Source organism: Perca flavescens, chromosome 4 (assembly GCF_004354835.1).
Source record: "Perca flavescens isolate YP-PL-M2 chromosome 4, PFLA_1.0, whole genome shotgun sequence".
NCBI lineage: Eukaryota > Metazoa > Chordata > Actinopteri > Perciformes > Percidae > Perca > Perca flavescens.
This window is the reverse complement of record NC_041334.1, coordinates 24451503-24465248: the sequence shown is the minus strand read 5'-3', so window position 1 is coordinate 24465248 and position 13746 is coordinate 24451503. Positions and strand designations below refer to the sequence as shown.

At 36.9% G+C, this 13746-nt stretch overlaps 1 protein-coding gene across 5 annotated transcripts in view; it reads right to left on the bottom strand.

The window, feature by feature from the left end:
- Positions 1-8211: 8211 nt before the first annotated feature.
- The window catches only part of cacna2d3 (calcium channel, voltage dependent, alpha2/delta subunit 3), a 34344-nt gene continuing 28809 nt past the window's right edge, over positions 8212-13746 (bottom strand). For 3 of the 5 annotated variants that reach the window (XM_028576831.1, XM_028576830.1, XM_028576833.1), the window contains 15 exons: positions 13420-13515; positions 13182-13303; positions 12452-12529; positions 12290-12351; positions 12152-12196; positions 11998-12060; positions 11427-11497; positions 11220-11295; positions 10902-10942; positions 10417-10472; positions 10155-10272; positions 9900-10012; positions 9641-9723; positions 9029-9117; positions 8212-8350 (listed from right to left, as the gene is read on the bottom strand). In XM_028576831.1, coding sequence (XP_028432632.1) covers positions 8320-8350; positions 9029-9117; positions 9641-9723; positions 9900-10012; positions 10155-10272; positions 10417-10472; positions 10902-10942; positions 11220-11295; positions 11427-11497; positions 11998-12060; positions 12152-12196; positions 12290-12351; positions 12452-12529; positions 13182-13303; positions 13420-13515 — 1144 coding nt within the window. In that variant the 3' untranslated portion in view covers positions 8212-8319. Of the gene's footprint in view, positions 8351-9028; positions 9118-9640; positions 9724-9899; positions 10013-10154; positions 10273-10416; positions 10473-10901; positions 10943-11219; positions 11296-11426; positions 11498-11997; positions 12061-12151; positions 12197-12289; positions 12352-12451; positions 12530-13181; positions 13304-13419; positions 13516-13746 lie in introns of those variants that run through there. The other 2 variants (XM_028576832.1, XM_028576835.1) reach the window with 2 other exon arrangements.

Genomic DNA, 13746 nt, shown 5'->3' with positions numbered 1-13746 from the left:
GTACTAAAGTGCTTTAGACAAGAGGAGTGAAGTGAGTCATACATGTACACAAAGTCATACAACACACATACAAAGAAAACAGATTACAAAACAAGATCCAACACAAGAATAACACAATAAAAGGGAACACATCCAAGAGAATAAATCGATAACAACTGTTTGCAAGAATATACGTTTTAAGATGACTTTAATAAATTGAGCAAATGTTTACACTTGATTTTGTGTATCTATTCATATAGAAAAAGCAGAAACAGAGCTGCTGTATATCAACCAAGACACTGAAATGATGAAAACAGGTACTCATCTTTCTTCAGCTATGGGCCTCCAGTGTGGTCGATTCAATATAAATAAAACACATGTACTCTAATAAGGTTGTTCTGTGAGTGTATTTCTGTTATGGTTTCATGTCTGATGCTAGCTGTGGCTTTCCTGAGAGCTGCAAAATGACAGTTAATATGTCAAAGTCTACGTAGTCAGACACACAACTATCTTCTCTCTGGACAGTCTTAGTATTCAGCTTCATCATGGCTGGACGCTTACTGTTTGTCTTCCTCATGTGTAAGTTAAACCTTTTTTTCATTCCTAATACAAACTAATGCAGGTTCAAACTATCAAACGTGACATTAATATATAACGTCAGCCATCATGTATCAGCATGTTATACCACACTCTTGTTTTTATCTTTTTAATGGCTAGTGATTATTATTATTATTATTATTATTTAGTTATTATTATCACATCACAATTCTATTTGTGAACACGTATTTCCAACAGATTCCTTTTCTGAGGTTCAAGCACAAGGTCAGTCTCTGATCCGTTATCTTTCATGTCCAGCTGTGCTGTTATCACTGTGTCTATTATAGAGTCTGGGTTTATTATAGTCTGTTGGTAATTCAATGCTTGTAAATACTTCATTAAAATCACAATTTCTCAAGTATATTATGATGATAATGTAATTATTTATTCATTGATATAACATGTTTACCTCAAAATTTTCAGCTCTTCTTCCACCTAAGCTGACAGTGAATCCAGCGGTGATCACAGTGACAGAAACAGTCACACTGAACTGTCAGACTCAATCATCTGTTTCTGTGTCTCAGTGTTATTTCTTCACTTTAAGTGGAGGAACGGTCAGAGTCTTCTTATGTCTGCAGACACTAACAGGAACTGAGCTGCTGAAGATGTCGCATCAAAGTTTACCTGCTGAGGTTGAAGTGAAATGTTACTACACTGTAAAGGTTGGAGAGATACATTCTCAATCTCCAGACAGTGACACATCCTCCATCACCATACACAGTGAGTGAACACTGTAGCTATGGACATGTATCAGCACAAACAACAAAATAGCTTTCAACGTGGATGTTGAGTTTTTTTAGAAAATGTTCAATGGGCATCTTCTATCATTATACATTTATCATCAGATTTTATTTTTGAAAATACATTACATTTACAGTTATTTAATCCAACTTGCTTCATTTTCAGCTCTTCTTCCACCTAAACTGACAGTGAATCCACCAGTGATCACAGAGACCGACTCAGTCACACTGAACTGTCAGACTCCATCATCTGTTTCTGTGTCTCAGTGTTATTTTCACATTTTAAGTGGAGTCGACGTCTTCTCATGTCTGCAGACGCTGACAGGAACTGAGCTGCTGAAGATGGCGAATAAGAATTCATCTGTTGAGGTTAAAGTGAAATGTTACTACTTTGTAAAGTTTGGAGAGAGAAATTCTCCATCTCCACACAGCGACACATCCTCCATCACCATACACAGTGAGTGACTGCTGTTATCGTCCTTTTATATATTATCATATAGTGTTATTGCAAGATAACTCAGTGATGTGGTGTCAAATTTCAGGTGTTTTTAAGGAACAAAAAAAAATCCATTTCCATTAAATGTAATCAGTGGGATAAAATGTTTTGTCATTTTTTTACATTGACAGTAATAATACTTTGTTTACATTTCTGAATGTGCATTAGATAAGCACCATTCAATTAAATTGTGACAATGAACTAAGATTGTAGTTTCTGTATTAATTGCCAAAGCATTTATTAGTAATACAGTTAAAATGGGGAAAATGTGAAAAAATACATTGCAGGATGATTTAGGGTATGCGCCCCTACATTTTCTGCCTGTGCCCCTTACATTTTCAGTTAGTGGCTCAGTCTCCTAGTAAAGTCAGTCTGGAGCCCTGTGTAATCTTTGGAGGGTGGCAGTGCTTCAGTCCATAGGGACTTGGCTTGGGAACCGGAGGGTTGCCGGTTCAAGTCCTGGTAGGGATCAAGTACAGAGTGTGAACTGGTAGCTGGAGAGGTTCCAGTTTGCACTTGAGCAAGGCACTGAACCCCCTGTTGCTCTGGGCACCTTGAATGGGCAGATATACTTCTACAGTACAGTGTATTTGATTACAGAATGGCACATTTTATTTAATGACTGCATTAATCTTTTGTAGGTCAAAAACCACAGATGAGTGTTCACCATTCTTCTGGTGACGACGTTCTCTTCACCTGCTCTCTGCCTGGATCTGCTAATCCTGATACGAGATGTAACCTATACTTTGGAGAAGCAAGTCGTCCAGTTCTAACAACAAACATCTGGAGGAAGAAGACCTCAAAGAAACAGTCGTTCTGCCAGTTTACTGTCACAATTGATGATTTTCTGAGTCGTCTACATTTAGTTCAACAAAGCGATGCTAGCTGTGATTACAGTTTGGGAAGTGAACCCAACTCTTTGTCTCCTCGTAGTGATGGATACAGCTTGACTGGTAAGTTGGCAAAGACATCGACACACATGTTATCACAGCTACATTTTAGTTGAATGTGTTTTAGACTGTGGGTCTATATTATAAAAGGATAACGTTTCAAAATAAGACAGCTGCAGGTAGTTTTTGTGTGTGTGTGTGTGTGTGTGTGTGTGTGTGTGTGTGTGTGTGTGTGTGTGTGTGCGCGTGTAATATGTATATGAACAATGCAAAGCAATACAAAGTATGGTATTACTGGGAGTGTGAGTGTGTGCGTGTTGTTTTTTTAAACTATTTGCATACTTGTTATACAAACATCATATAGGCATCATACCTAGAAAATACATAAACATATATTAATTTCCATCCAATGAACATTACAACCTTACTTAATGACAGCAACAAAAAAACTCAAGAAGAAAGGCACCTCTATACACAAAGAGAAAAACCAAAGTGAAAAATGAGACCAATACAGAAAATACAGAAAATAAAATACAAAGACAAGGTGAAATGGAATGTGGGTGATATTAACACATTTACTTGAAAGAATCTTGCAGTACATCAGCTATATAAACACTTTTTAATTAATAATTTGGAGAAACTCAAAAAAATTCCGAAATTCAAGTCTGAAGTGAGTAAAAGCTGACTGAGATTTAGAATTAATAGATTGACAATCCTATGTATTGTTTTGTTTTTGTTATCGTAATTAAAAATAACATCTTTTGCTTCCAATTTAATTTATTGATTATTTTGAATATTGAAATAGTTTTCAATTTTCTTCCAGAACTCCACAGAATACCGACACTCCCAGAATAAATGTATAATAGTTTCTTCTTCAATTTTACAAAATTCCCATTTATTGTATTTTAAAATGTAATTCTGTAAATTTATTGGGGATAACAAATGTGTTAGATGGTAGAAGCCATGTTGATTCCCAGTCAATATTAGAAAAAAAAGAGTTGCAAACTAATTTCCCCCGGGGAGTTATTTTCCTTTTGCTGTAGAAATAATTCCTTATATGTTTATTGGTACATTTATGACTTTTATTCCATTGACAAAGAAGGTCAGATCCAATTATTGTCTCTCAGAGTGACACTTCATTAGTTGAAGAATTCCACTAGGTATAGCATTTATTGTTGTTTGATATTCTTTCTGGGTGACAGGAAAGATTTTATCCATCCATCCATCTTCATCCACTTATCTGTGGAGAAAAGATTTTAGATCTAAGAAATTCCTCATAACTAAGAAGTTGAGTTTGAGTTGAAAAATAATATTCCTATCAACCCAGTGTTGTAAAGACTCATTCAAAGTCTAAGAAACAGATTTAACAACCTCCATTCCCATTAAAATGCCACCTGTGGGCGATGATACAGGTGATACAGATTGTATCAGATTGTATGGTGTTGTATTACAGCAGGATTTCTACATTAATATTTATTTGTTTGTACACTCAAAAAATTGTCAGCTGAAGTCCATCTTCTCTTACTGTAGATATTGTGGAAAGAGAGTCAACCCCGACAATGCCAACATTTAGTATGACCAAAGGTAGGACATTTTATACAATAAGGTGGCAGTCCTGAATATTATTACATAACAATTTGATATGAATTAGTTTGAACAACTTTGTGTTTTTATTTGTGAGGTCTGACTGTTAGCAGGCGTGGCGTTTCCACTCTGGTGACTCCTGTAAAACGAACGTCAGGTAAAAAAATAACTCTTAATGAGTGTGACATTAGTTAAATACAAGTTATACTTGTTTCAATGTATTTAGTATTTTGAAATGTACTTTTGTTGATTCACCAGGTCAAACTGTTGATATGCCAAGTAACACTGGTAGTTCCACCTCTACTTACCTAACACCAGTGAAACAAGCAGCAGGTGATGGAATTATTCAGTTCAATGATTCAAACTGACTCTTTACAAAGTGTTCATACAATATATTCGCATGTACACTCAATGTGTCTTTACAAAGCAAGTTATGGTTGCTGATTGGTTACTCAGATAGTGTGTGATAGATATGCAGTTGCTTATGTGTTATGTTAAGTTAGCCTTCCTATTGTGCAGTTGTTAGCCAACATTGTTCAAGTATAATAAAATTATTAAGCAGCACATTAAAAACAACATTTATACCCCTAGTACAACGGAAGAAAATATTATAATAGTTGTGATGTCAATATGTGTTTAGTGCCTGCAAGTAACAGATACTAGTACTCTATGACTCCAGAATCTGGAGATAAATAACTGGTACATTTTTATTATTGCCTCAAAACACAACCTGCTTTGCTTTTCTGTGGATGTTTATTGCTGTGCACTTATGGTCGAGTGTTAGTATGCCTCACACTAAACATAGCTCTTTACACCAATACAGGACCTTGTATTCTGATATTAACATATAAAACCGATTCCAGTAACATACTATCTAGTACACATATGTCAAACTCAAGGCCCGCGGGCCAAATCCGGCCCCTTGCATATTTAGATCTGGCCCGTATATCAATTTAGGTTCACAATACATTTTGGCCCACCTAATTGTGTGCCAAACTAAAAACACAGGAAAGTGTTTTCTAAACTGCAATTGTCATTCAAAGCAGAATATGGCAGATTTGCTGACTCAGAAATTCCCCCTGAAGTGGAGAGTTTTCATATTCAGGATGTGAAACAAGTTGTTGTTGTTGTTAAAAAAATTTATAATTGTTTTTCTTGATTTCCTAAATTCTACGATGGCTAAGGAACTCTTTTGATGACTTTTGTAGGCCTTCATTTCAACAAAAATGCAACAAAAAGTGTACAAAAATGTCGGAAAAAGCAACAAATTTACAAAAAGGTGACAAATGTCTGAGAAAGCCACCAAAACAACAGAAGTGAGGAAAAAAGCAACCAAAATGTTTAAAAAAAAAAAAGTGACATGCAGTAACAAAAGCACGTCAATAAACCCTACATGTCTGGCCCTTGTTGTGATTCTCTTTTTCCAGTGTGGCCCTTTGGGAAAATGAGTTTGACATCCCTGATCTAGTAGTATGTAACTTTCAAAGTTAACTTGAGTTGTGCATATTGCACACCCAAATCACATTAGAAATCAAATATAAGATGTGATGTCATTTGTGCAAAATGTTGAGAAATAGCTCAAATTTTATAGTTGACAAGTTGAATCACGTCTTTAGTAGACATATTGCACACAAGGGCGTAATACATTTTGAATTATTTAAATTCTTGACATGTCCTCATTGAATTTAGTGATTAAATAATGTTTACAACTTTATTCATTCCGTAACAAAGCAATACTTTGCTTTCCATGTTATGTATTTGGTGTGCAATGGTATTGGTGGTTGAAACACTGTTGTTATGCACAGAACACGTCTTCCTGCTTTTTGTTAATGTTGTGTGAAGCAAAACTGACTTGTTTATGGCTTTTATTGTTGCAAAGCAGAAACGTGGATATTGAAGTTTGTAGCAGTTGTGACTGGTTGTGGAGTCATTGTGGGCGTCATCTTGCTGGTTTCTGCAATTCTCAACAACAACAAAAGTGGTGAGAACGAGGTTAATTTGTTTGTCTAATACATATTAAGTCAAAATTAGTTTTTTTATATAGGGTTGCACATACTGTTCTCTAACGAATCGTTTGTCTTATTAAATTATGTAAGCTCTATAAGTTGCATTTTCACAATCAGTGCATCTTAAGATTTATTCAGTTTGAGAGGGTTAAACAACTACTCAAAAGAAGCATCATAAAAGCTACCACTTCAGTCAGAGACACTAGTCAAGGAATTGGCTATTTATTGCAAATGGTTACACAAAGGTTGTGCTCTTTAAAGAAAGCTCTCAAAGAATCCAGCAGCATTAAACTTAAGTTAAATCTACAGTATCAAGAATATAGCTCATAGCAGCAGCAGCAAATGTTATTGGAGTGAGTCTGAGTGCGAAGTGTCAGGTTATAATCGCCTCAGTGCTTTCTCTGAACTAACACATTTTGGTTAAGATTGGCCACACGGTTGTCCTTTACACACATTGTTGGCTTGGATCAATCTTAAAACCCTTTTGCCATTTGCAAGACATATTTGGTGCAGCTTCACATTTTCTAACTTTAACAGAGTTTACGTAGCTCACAAATAACTATTGTGTAACTCATCAGCTTGCACAGAACAAACACACAAGACCTGCATCTCAAACTGAAAGTAGTGCTGTGGAGATAGGTCTGGCAATGCAAGACTCAACTGAAAGTAAACCATGCGTGTGGGAGACCACCACTGCACTGAGACAAAAATAACCTCCTTTGTTCGGGTCTAACACTCTTTTTCACATGTGAGCAAAACCAGCTGGTAAGAGAACACTCTTACCAGCTGGTTTATTATGTTTTGTCTTTTAGAAACATATTAATTGATATACAGACTTTGGAATAAAACGCCACCCTTTGTGGGGAACAGTCGTCTTACTTTGTGTGTCTTTCTTATCAGCAGGTTCTGAGGAAGTAAAAAGGCAAGACCCTCAAAACAAGAACGTAAGTCTGACATGAGAGGCAATTATAAATACATGTTCCATATATATTGATAGATGTTACAGTTGGTTCCTCTTCCGTCCCCCCAGTTTGACACATACCATGCGTACTACACCATCGATGAAGAGTCAGCTGCATCAGCCCTGAAGGGTATGGTGTACAGCACTGTGCAGACACACTGAAACAGTTTTATACTGTAGAGAAGGAGAAGCAGACAGCCTCAAAAACTAGAGAAATGTAAAAATATAAACCTTGTGTTTAAAGTTGAGTGTTATATTCCAGACTAATGTTAAACGATTGTAATGTCTTTTTTATCAGCTCAACCAAACTGCTGTTTAAGACTGAACCAAACTTTTACAAAACATTTCCAAGTTTTCCAGTTGCACTTTTAAAGTTGAGGTTGATGATGTACAAAGCACAGCTTGGTTTCCAAACTGCATTTCAATTTAGCTTGATTTTAGATCAAGATTAAACATGTATTTAGTTTTACTTATATATTTAAGACAAAAGGTCACTTGTGTTTGTAATTGTTTTCTAACGCATTTTCTGTTTAAAGGACAATTCTGGCGTAAAACGAACCTAGGGGTCTTTGTTTTCATGCAGTGCTATTTTGAGCCTTTTTAGTGGTATAAAATAACGATTTGTTTTTACTTTCCCTGTGACCTGAATACTAGCGTTGTAAGCTAATCAGCGGTCCGTGCTAGCTTGTTTCGAGCTACAAACACATTCGATTAGCATGAAAACATGTCCCAGAGAACGATCGAGTGGGTACACATCTGTTATTAACCCCTAGGTTAATTTTACACCGGAATTGTCCTTTAATGTTGGTCATATTTTTTTAACTTACTGATACTGTACACACTGTATGCCTACGGCCTCCCATACCACACCTTGTAATGCTTTGTATTGTTCATTTACATAACACACACACACACACACACACTGAAATAGCACAAGGGGTAAATAAAGAAAGGAAAATATTTCTTTCTGTTTATTCATCAGCTTTCTTAAACATGGGGTCAAGAGTATGTGGTCACCTTGACAAATTATGGCTGGTTATATCAGTGTAACATTCTGTGATCTTCTTCATGCATCTTTAGCTCTTCTGAAATGTCTTCTGCTTTAAAACAAGGAAAAACTGGCAGATTAAAGCAAGTTCAAATTTTTCCGTTGTCTCACAGCTATTTTACATGATCCATATTATTACGACACTAAAAACAATTAGTTACAAAATAAAATATTTGAAGAAAGAAAACTATGACGGTACTGTCAACTCTTTTTTAGCAATTTACTGCCAAAATATAGACCGCTCTGCATTCTTTTCACATATGACAAAAGTGCATTTTACATTCTGCAGACTTTTACATTATCCTTCATTTTTTTTCACTCATAACAAAAAACATGACTTCTTACAGTACTATCATCCTTAGCACAAAATACCAGCAAAATACTTTGTTTTTACTGTTGACATACTATATTTCTTTCTCTTATTTCAACACTCATTCAGAATACTATGTAAAACTGTCAGTGGCATAATTTGCAGTATTCAGAGAAAAGTCACCAAGCACTCCTATAATTCTCATTTTCTTTTGCTGCACCACATTGCTTATGTTTTCTGCATTAATGGATGAGAGTCTCAGTGCTACAGATAGAGATTTTTTTTCTTAGTAGAGCGCTGCCTGTTGCAGAGGTATGAGCAAATTCATTTCTGATTGGCCATGTTCTCTATGTGTTTATAAGCATCTTCTCGTTGATTTAGTCCTTACTGATGGGCAGTTCTGCTGCTAATGGTCACCTGCTGATGGTCGCTGCTATCAGAGGGAGCAGAGCTGCTGTTAGAGGACTGGAGAGGCGTGTTGCTGAACCACACTCCATGGCATTTTCCTGCAAAAGACACAGTCATGGGTGATACAGATGAAGCTATTCAGTGTTATGATGTTGAATGTTAACAGGGTGGATATGATTTTATCTGGCAAAGACAGTAGTTGGTGCTAATAGATGTAAATGTTTGGTTGTTGAGGATTTCCGTAATGTTTCGTAGAGGTTGTAAACAAGCAAAGAGTTAAGCTAATTTATCTAAACCACTATATGTTGAGGTAAAAGCAAAAGGAAACACACCTGTAATATTGTTAATAATCCCTCATTGCAAAAGTAAATTGTGCACGTTTGGTACGGCTACAGTTAGTAATTTGGTCTGTAAACATTGGGTGATCATTTTACCATTCACCTTTTTTTATTCATCCAAATAAGTTTGCTAACCTCAGGGTTTATTTAAAACCAGTATGACTGCCTACTTGCCCCGTTGGACTTCTTTTTAACAATATTGCTAACAAGGCGGCTGGCATCTCCCCTCATCTCCCCTTAAATCGCCTACTGCTTATATGCAGACAAACACATGTCCTCATACCTCAGGATGGAAAGGATGGCATGATTCAGGCTTTTTTCTGTCCTTCTGAAACTTCAGTCTGTCACATTTAAGTGACTCGTTGTGTTCAAAGGCGTCAAGGATGTAAATAAATGAACAGAACGTGCTTATAAATTCAGCGCTTCACCAACATAAACGCATTGAATCCTAAGGAAGATATAATATAATTCTCACATTAAGTAACTGTACAAATATTCTTAGGATCTACTTTCTGCATCTGTGTTACATCTCAAAAGGATATACATGATCTCGATGGGATCCATGGTTACTGGAGGAGAACTGCTGCAGTCACACTTATTGTCCACAACAACCATGAAGAGGTTGCTGCTGGGAATCTGCTGTATGACAAAAGATCTGCAGCCCAAACAGAGACAGGAATTGAAAGAATATGAATAGTAGCAGACCGAACATCTACTGATCAATACGGATAGATATTGTTAGGAAAAGTGATGATTATTTTATGATTCACTGTGTTTACATTGGCCTGAAGCAGTACCTGATACAGCCCTCACAGTCAATGTTGCCTGTTGTTTCTTTGATGGTGCGTTCGGAAACAAAGGCAGGGTATTCTGTATCACACGGCACCATCATGGTTTTACCCCGAGATCTCTGAGCTGAACGTGTGAAAAAGCAAATTCAATTGAACTGCAGCATGTTAACAAAACCACAGATAATTAGAGAGGGTTTCCAGTTTCCTTCTCATACTTTCTCTCTAACACATACAGTACACACTTGTCATGATGGTTAACTACAGTTACCTTTAACTGAAAGATCCACATTCCACCAGCTGTACAGATTAAATTCGAGCAGAAAACTTAAGAGAAAAAACACAAAAATCATATTAAAACAAATGTTTCCAGTGACAGTTATGAGAACATTTTAATTAATATCAGTTAACACAAGGATACAAATTATTCAATATTAACTAATGTCTTTATTAAAAGGGTATAGTTAATGAGAGAATTAATTCTTTTTTTATTCATAGCACAATATATAAGTATTAAGTAACCATTAACCATTGTATATTGTTACTTGTTGACATGCTGGCTTATGAAGTAATATTAGTACATAGTTGATAGGATGTAATATGTAAATGCCTTTATAAGTGAAAACATGTTTTAAAATGTTTATTAAAAGGTGATGATTATTAACATTTTGTTCTTTTCAAATACTAACTATTATTAATCAATATACCTTTAACACCGCATTGTGTACATCATACATGTTTTTGTGTTATTCTTACATGACAAGTTCAGTCAGGAGCCACTTAACAACAGTGAAGGGCTAAAAGAGAGAGAAAAGCATATTATGTTAGAACGTGAAATGAAATGAAAAAATGTTTGGGTTTGTTTAAATGTCAAAGTTCCTTTCGAGACTGTGCTCTCTCCCGATGAGAGCAAAGAGCGTCGACCACAAACTCTGAGAGAGGTTTCGAGGTCTATGCTACGATGGTTTTAACTCAGGTCATACAAATGTAGATGGAGCCTACAGTAGTGAACCGCAGATGATAAAAGTATTGCGTCTAATGTCTATACATCTACCAGCTGATGTTGTGTCTTACGTCTGACAGAGTGCGTGCACTGTCGCTGCTCCCAGCGTAGTCTTTGCAAAGGGCCTGGTAATCATACAGCATGATCCTGCAACACAAACCGAGCAGCGCACGTTGTTATAACCACATAATCAAATGATGTTTGTAACAACATGATTTTAAAGTCAGGTTAAATGTATCAGTTCAGGGCTCAGGGAAATGTTATGTTGTGTCTCAGACCTTTTAAATGACCCCATTTGGAGAAGTTTGTTCATAACAGCACCCTCCACCTCCCCAAAGAAGAGCCCTGTCTGAGAGAGAAGTTATGTCAAAGCACACAGGCACATAGCTTTACACATACACTGGGTGGACAAAATAATAGGAACATCAGATGAAAAGACTTAATCTTGTAACTAAGTAAGTTGTGATTCAAGTTTTTTTTTTGGTTTCAAAACTTCACAAATTGCATCAGTAGAGAAACTGCTTTTTTATTTCAGGGCTGCTGTTACAGTATAGGAAGCCATCTTGTAGGAGTCAGTGTGTTATATTATCACATCTAAACATTATTGAATCTCTCTGGGATGTTCTGAAGTGCAAAATGCAAAGGCCTTTAGCTATCCTATTTGGATTTATGACTCAGTGTTGCGCTATACACATTCATGACTTGTGGGAAAACATTGGAGCAGTTAAGGTGTGTGTGTGTGTGTGTGTGTGTGTGTGTGTGTGTGTGTGTGTGATGTTTAGGTGTTTCCATTATTTCAACCTTTGTTTTATAGATGCAAACATGCATACACAGACATGCACACCGTACCTGAGATTGCTCCTCTGTGACAAGAATGAAGCCATTGTTGTCAATGAGATAACAGTTAATGTCCTGTCAGAAGGGCAAATAAAACATTAGTGTATTTTAACAAAACAACCTGACAAGAAAATTCAAAAAGCCAGAGTTATGTGACTGTTCTTACCGCGTTATCACAGCTAATGCTACATTTTCCATCCAGAGCTGTACACTGAGCACAAAACAAAGTCATTAAGCTTCACACCTATTCAGGGAGCTCATGTTGTTGTAAAACATGCTGCAGTAGATGATGATGTGTAGCTACCTGTCTGCAGGCAGTCCAAAACTTCCTCTGAAAGAATTCGAGCTTCATCTGGATCCCCACAGCTGAGCACAAGACCAATCACATGAGCTACTGCATCATATCCAAAAGTAAGTCTTAACATGAAGATAATAATGATATGATAGATGGTTTAGAGGTTGTTACCTGCAACAATTGGAGACTTTCTATCATCGAGGAGCTGAATTGCTGTGCTGGCCAAAACCACACTCTTATTTTCTAAAGCTAGAGAGAAAGAGCAGAGAATAAACTTACACTTTCTGCTCACTAGATGGTGCCCTTTACTCAGCAACCTGATTTGGCAGGCTCAAAAGAAACCGCAGTACCAGTTTATTTCATTACAGTAATGTCCAGTCAGAGCTTTTACTACAGCCAGATGACTCTAAAAACTCTGAAATGGGTGCTGTGATGGGAACATTTCAGGTTATGAGTGGATGCAGTCATCATTTACAGAGGAAAGGTGGTAAATGTCCCGCAGAGTGAAGCTGAATTCTCCATCTACGAGCAGACAGAGCATGGGCCACATCAACTGCATAAAAGCTGTAAGGGAGGTGAGCTTCCTATCACATAGAGCACATCCTATCAGCGGAAACCAGTAAAAACCACAGTCCATAACAGAAAGAGGGACATAGAGAAAGACTGATTAAGATATTAAAATGGTGAAGGACCAAAGCAACCAGACGAACTTCCCTGAAAAATAATGTATATATTTGCTGCACTCAATAATTAAGATGTTCTTATATAACGTAGATGTAAGATGCAGATTATTTAGCAGCAATAGGCAGATAAAATTACTTTCTTTGTGCGGCACAGGGAAGTTTTATTTTGAACTGCACACTTGAGCTTCTATCTCTATCTCTGGTTCTGTTCTGCATACCTGTGCTGAATGGTATGGAGTAGAGAAATGTGCCGGGGACCTGCTCTGCAGCTCTCTTATACCACAGTGGGAAGTGATCAGCATTAAACACACCCTCCTTGTCCTCAGCTGTCAGGAAATCTCTGAGGAAGCACATAAAATTGAGGCGAGGAGCAAAGGATTAGATTTATCAAGCACAATCACAGCCTCGCCTCGTGCTGTAAGTATAATTAGAGCGATGTTGAGCAGCGGGACTCACTGATTGGATAGCTGATCGGCAGGTACAAACAGGTTGGTCCTCGACAGGCCGGTGCGTGTACCCAGGAAGGCAATCTCCACTCCTTTGTCTGAGTTCCTGTGGGTATATGCAGGAGCAGTAGAACACATCTGTACATTCTTTCTGAATGCTTTCCCTGAACATTCCTGACTGAAAAGTCTAAACACAATTTTACAATGCCATATGTAATTTGGGTTTTACTTTTAAATTTATGGTGTGGAATATTTATGAATGTATTTATGCAGTGTGAGTCGGATCTGGTGCTGATTAAACTGAATGGTAAATAGAGGAAAGTACTTGACGCAGCTG